At 37.5% G+C, this 6,171-nt stretch overlaps 1 protein-coding gene across 1 annotated transcript in view; it reads left to right on the top strand.

The window, feature by feature from the left end:
• The window catches only part of LOC111479972 (syntaxin-132-like), a 17,271-nt gene that overhangs the window by 3,627 nt on the left and 7,473 nt on the right, over positions 1 to 6,171 (top strand). Inside the window, exons 2-3 of the mRNA XM_023124906.1 lie at positions 5,535 to 5,645; positions 5,768 to 5,824. Of these exons, the coding sequence (XP_022980674.1) occupies positions 5,535 to 5,645; positions 5,768 to 5,824 (168 nt within the window). The remainder of the gene's footprint in view (positions 1 to 5,534; positions 5,646 to 5,767; positions 5,825 to 6,171) is intronic.

Consider the following 6,171-nt stretch of genomic DNA (forward strand, 5'->3'; position numbering starts at 1 on the left):
CCCCCCCCAAAAAAAAAAAAAAAAAAAAAAGGAGATTCCTTTACTATTTCAAATAGCATGAGCCACTTTGTTGCCCTATAGATTCTGAATGGACCGCCCAAGATCGTTGCTAAGGATTTAGTTGTGTGTAAATTGGAATGGGTGAGGAGAGAGTGTTTGGGCATCCTTTACTTTGAGAGACTACACAGGTTGCTGTCCCATATGATTTCTCCCAACCGAAGTGGCTGCGTGATTGGGATTTTTTTTTGTGGTCCTCTTTACTATTGGAGCAATAGATAATATTAAGTCTCGTAAATGGAAGGCATTGTCTTCTAGAGTGATATTGAAAAAGGGTGCAATCACGTGTTCTTGGAATTTTTGGATAATTTTTCTTACCTTTCCTGGAAGAAAGTCTTTGGGTGGAAGTGAAAATCTTGAGTGGCCATTTACCTACGTCCTACTAACTTTCCATTTTGATTTGGGAATATATATATATAGATATATATTTTGTAAGAGACAATTTCATTGATTTTTGAAATTTACAAAAGGGATGTATTACCCCATAATGTTTATAGAAGACCTTCCCAATTTACAAAGAGGGAAGTATGACTATAGGAATCCAAAATATTAGACAATTTACACCAAGATCTAGAGTGGTAAACAACATTGTTGAAGAGCTTTGTATAAGTATATATCTTTTCTGCGAGTACTATTTGATTTCTTTCTTTCTATAGATTCCAAAACAAAGTCATGATGAGGTTTCTCCATAGTAGAGCTTTTGCATTCTTGAAAGGATGGTACATTAAGGCCATGTCCAATAAATCCTTTACCTCCTTAGGAAAAGTGAGATTCCATCCGAAGATATTGAGAATTTTTATCCATAAATTTTGAGTGTACGTGCATTGCATAAATAAGTTGGTTTGTGATGCGTTGTCTTTCTTGCATACTGGGCACCAATTTGGAATTACAGTCATGTAGGATATTTTTTTTTTTTTAAGATTTTCACTTATGCTAATGACTTTATGCACTATTTCTCAAAGGAAAAACTTCACCTTTTTGGGCTGATTTCCTTTCCATTGTCTTTGCTAGCATGAGGTTTATTGCTTCTACTTTTTCCTATGTCCATGATCAAAGATTTTGCAGAGAAGACCTCGTCAGTTTTGGGAAGCCATGTCAATGAGCCTGCTTCATTAGACAATACAACTGGGGCAAGATCAAGGCTTAATTCGAACTCATTCCATAGCTTCATTACCCTTTAGATTCCTACCAAGCTTCAGGTCCTAGAAATTGTTGACATCATTTCACATTTCTTTGATTGTGGCTCTTTTGCTATGAGTGAGTCCATACGAAAGTGGATATCACAGTGCTAGTTGGTGTTTTCAATCCTAGGGTTAGTTCAGAATGATGTGCTTCCTCCATCACCCACCTTATGGCGAATTTGGTTGGTGATGAGGTTTTGGTTTTTTTATATGTACTTCCATGACCCTTTTACAGGAGACGGAAGGGGTCGATTTGCATGATATAGGAGTATATTCAGCTTTTATAAGTTTTCTCCACAATGCGTCTTCTTTGTGATGATATCTCCCTATCCATTTTGTGACTGTTTGTGATGATATCTCCATATCCATTTTGTGAGAAGAGCTTTATTCTACTCTTTTATCAAAAATAGATCAAGTCCTCTCTTGTCCATTGGGAGGTTTATATATTCTATCGAGCAAGATGTGGGATATCTTTCTAGAGATAGTTTATGTATTTGAAGCCACTTTTTATGGCATTTCGAATAGAGATATTTAGTAAGTGGGGAGATTGGACAGTGTGGCTTGTATTAGAGTGAGTCTTCTGCCTGTATAACAGTGACCTTGTTGACAACCTTTTTTCTATTTCTTCAACAATAGTTTTCTAGTAAGAAAAGGATGTGTGGTTCCTTGATAATCCTAGGTACATATTCAGCCATTCACCCTTTTTACAACCGTATATGCAGAGAAATTCTTCAATAGTCTCTATGTTAACATTGATGCTATAATCTCTGTTTTCTGGTGATTGATATCTTGTTTGGAGAATTTTTCGAAGGTTTTTTACCATTTTGATCATGTTTTATATGGAAGAGACATTTGGCAAATCAGAGAAGAGGATTTTATCATCTGTAAACTGAAGGTGGTTGATGCTTAAACCTTCGTTGCCAATCTGAAAGCTCTTTATCTGCCTTTCATTTTTAGCTTTTGTGAGTAGGCAATTGAGGCAATCCATTACCATTATGAAAAGAAAAGGAGACAGTGGATCCCCTTGTCGAAGACCCTATACGACATAGATATTTCCTCTTAGTCTTCCATTGATGATGAAATGCATCCTTTTATCCACCCTTACCATTTTGAGTGAAAACCTTTTGCTACAAGAATGTTTTCGAGGAAAGTTCAATTGATCCTGTCAAAGGTCGTTTCCAAGTCAAGTTTGAAGACTACACCTTTTTGTTTCTTTCTTTCTCATTCTTCTATATGTTCATTTGCCATGAGGGATGCATTGAGGATATGTCGTCCCTCTACAAAAGCTATTTGCTGCCCAGTAATAATGAAAGGATAACAATTTTAAGACGTTTTGATAGCACCCTTGCTAAGGTTTTGTATAATCGGTCGTAAGACTTATGGGGCAAAAGTCTGCAACAGTGTGCACGGACAATTTCTTTGAGATTAAACAGATGTATGTTTCGTTTATGTTGCCACTGATTACTCCATTCTAAAAGAAATCTTGGAACACTCTTGTCGGAGCCCAGGAGCTGTTTCGCCTTCTCCACCTCTTATTCGGTGAAAGCAACATCGAGGGAGGCTGCTTACAGTTGATCAATTGGACTCCAATCAAGATCATGGAGAAATTCGACAAGGCACTGGCCTTTGTACATAACAAGGTGTAAAAAGACAAATTCTGATACAATTTCATCTTCGCTTACTAAACTTCTGCCTTGTGTCGATATTTCCATGATGGTACTCTTTCGTTTCTTTGAAGCCATGATACGATGGACAAATTTGGAGTTTATGTCACCCTCCTCTAGCCATCATTTTTTACATTTTTGTTCCCAAGATGCTCTTCCTTTGTTGATAATGAGATTAAGACCACCATCTGCCCACTGGAATAAAAACTTTTAAGACCACCGTTTCCATGAACCAAAAAAATAAGGTGAGTTTTTCTACTGAAATGGTATGTTCCGGAAAACGTTTCTCCTTGAAAACGTTTATTCTTATTCCCCTATATCTATCGTCTAGCTCAATTGCATAGGTCTTTTTGTCAATGATGGTTTTGTATTTCTAAAGTGTTTGATGTGGTTCCTAGGGGCCAATGACTTCCGTCCAAAAGGATTCAAAATCTTTGTTGATTGGTGTTTGATTCAGTTCGAGTCATTTCGCAGGTGCTCTGATTCGGATTTGATGGGGTGGTGGACTCTCAAATTCAATCCAAAATATTATGGGTACTGCTGTTTAGTGGTCATTTTAAATTCAGTCCAAAATATTATGGGTACTGCTGTTTAGTGGCCATGTTATCATGGGTAAGGGTTGCTTTCTGTCTTTGATAATTCATCAAAGGTGGATTCATGCGTTTTAATTGTGTGGAGACAAAAGGGCTGAGCTTCTCTGTTAATCAAGGTTCGCATGGGTTTTTCACACAAGTATCAGCACTGCTGGTGATCTGTCCGTCGGAGGAGCTTGTCGGAAGGGCTCGTCGGTCGTGAGGGTGTGTCATGGAAGAAAACCCATAGGAAGTTTCAGGGCTGCTCGTATTTCTCATGATTAGTTCATTTTTTGTTTAACCTAAAAAATCCAACACAAAAGCCCCAAACCATACTCAATGAGGTTTGTGATGGCAGAAAACTAGTGATGAAGGGTTTCGGCAACAACGTTGTGTTCGATAGAGGAGGTGGCAGCGATGCGACTCAAGGTTTCGGAAGTGATGTGCTCGACAGAGGTGATTGCAGCAGTTGATCTTCAACGGAGGTGATTGCAGCATGGTTTTGAGGAGTGGATGTGGAGGCGGATAAGCAACGGGGGGGTGGTGCGAGGCTGGTTCTTTGTTTGCGATTACATCCCGATGCTGTTTCTCACCCTAAACTTGGCTGGAGCAATGGTAGTCGAACGACAGCGAGCCGTCTAGGAGATGATGACCGGCGGAGGGGTCGCAAGATCTAAGGGAATGATTTATGCGCATAGATATATTAGACAAGGAATCCACACTCCTTTCTTTTTCATTTTTATGGAGAGTATCCTTAGTAGAGGATAAGGTGGTGTTGAAGGATTAGCTTTAAGTTAGGAGATATTTGTGTAATTCATGAGTTAGTGTCCAAGTTGAAAATGAAAGATGTCTATTACTCAGCTTGAGAGGGAGTGTCGAAGGATATTTGTGTAACCCCATCAGAAAAGGGAAGTAATTGACCTCCCTAATTTATTTAATTGGATTTATTTAGATTTAGTTACCTAGTACCTAGGGGATTATTATTTAGATTAGTTACCTAGTACCTAGGAATTATTATTTAAATTTATCTTATCTAAGAATTTATTTAGATTACCAATAGAATTTAGATTAGAAAGTTAGATTATCTATCCATTTAAATTTAGTCAATCGTTTCGGACATGTAATTCTCTAAAGAGAACAAAAAAGAAAAGAAAAACAATGAGCTAATTTAATTTAGACTTGCAACAGGTGGGATAACTGATAATGAGGGATGAGGGTCACTTCTCTCTTTTACTTACGTTACCATTTTCTTTGGTTAGGAAGGGATGACTTATTTGTTTAGTCAAACATCATCGTTAGAACTTTTGAGGTGCACATGGTTTAATGATCAATAGAGATGCCATATTTGGTTGGTGTCAAGTGTGATCTTGATAAGCTAAGTCGGCTGTGTTGGTGTCAACTATTGTCAACAAACCCTAAACCCTAATGGGATGTGTTGGTAAAAACTTATGCTTATAGATATATTAGACAAGGGAAAAGTTTGTGCTACAACTTTGCAACTAAAGGTTGGAATTGCGCCACATGACTGTCTTATAATAGCAGAGATCTGTGACTTCTTTGTGAGTGCAACCATAATCTATAGAGAATCCTCGGAATCAATGGCGTCTATAACAAACAAGAGATTCTTACTCAGACTTGGTGCAGAAATCTTTCAAAGGAACGGAGGAAAGTCTCGGGGACAATGTTATTTTATCAAGTCCCTTTTGAGAACTTTTGCTTCAAAGGCCAGGAAAGGTTAAATTGCTGTAGAGTGAAATCAGTTCAATGTAGGGTTACGAGAATCTTCCTTAGCATGGGAACTACTGAATGGGAGCTGTTCCCTGCCCTATTTGGCTGTAAAGTGGTTTCTCTCTCCTAGTATCACAACCTTAGTGATGTTTGGCTTGACAGTGGAATTTTGATTTTGCTATGATCTTATATCCTTCACTGATACTTTAATATTGTATCTCAGCATTTATGTTCATTTTAGGATGCATTTACTTTATCATCTATCAGACGTACTTTATGTTACTTGATTAAAGTTATAACTTTCATTAACGACACTTGGTAATGTATTGAAGGATTCCTTTGAGATCCCTCGGGGTCAGCCTTCTAGAGGAGGAGACATTGAGCTTGGAACAAATGCTCCTACAAGTGCAGGAGATCTGGGCTTGGATGATTTCTTTAAAAAGGTATTTGCATAATCTCTTTTGCCTCTTATTGTTGAGCTAGTAGTAAATTTTATGTTGTAACATAAGAGTGTTTTCAATAACTCAGCTTGAGTGGATGCGTTATACTTTTTTATCTCTTCCAGGTCCAAGATATTGAAAAACAGAATGAGAAGCTGGACAGGTTATTGCGAAAGCTCCAGGTATAAATGTTTTTTATTCTACCTCTTGATCATATTGTTGTAATTTTGAATGCAGCTCCCTGGATAACTCTTGAACCGTTTTTTAGAAAGAAAATACAATTATAAATTACAGAACAAAGACTAGAATTTTTAAACGGGTGTGAACATTTACCCAAATAAAGACCATTTAATAAAACCAAAGCCATAGATGACAGTGTTATCCTTGAAGATCCACTCATTCCTTTCGCATCAAAGAGACCAAAAGTAGGAATGATTAAAGGCAAGCCTTTGCTTTTTCTTGTCTCAATGAAAGGGGTGTCTCACAAAGATCAATGGTAGCCCAAAAAAAAAAAAAAAAAAAAAAAACA

The sequence above is a fragment of the Cucurbita maxima genome, unplaced genomic scaffold (assembly GCF_002738345.1).
Source record: "Cucurbita maxima cultivar Rimu unplaced genomic scaffold, Cmax_1.0 Cma_Scf00005, whole genome shotgun sequence".
NCBI classification, from domain to species: Eukaryota; Viridiplantae; Streptophyta; class Magnoliopsida; order Cucurbitales; family Cucurbitaceae; genus Cucurbita; species Cucurbita maxima.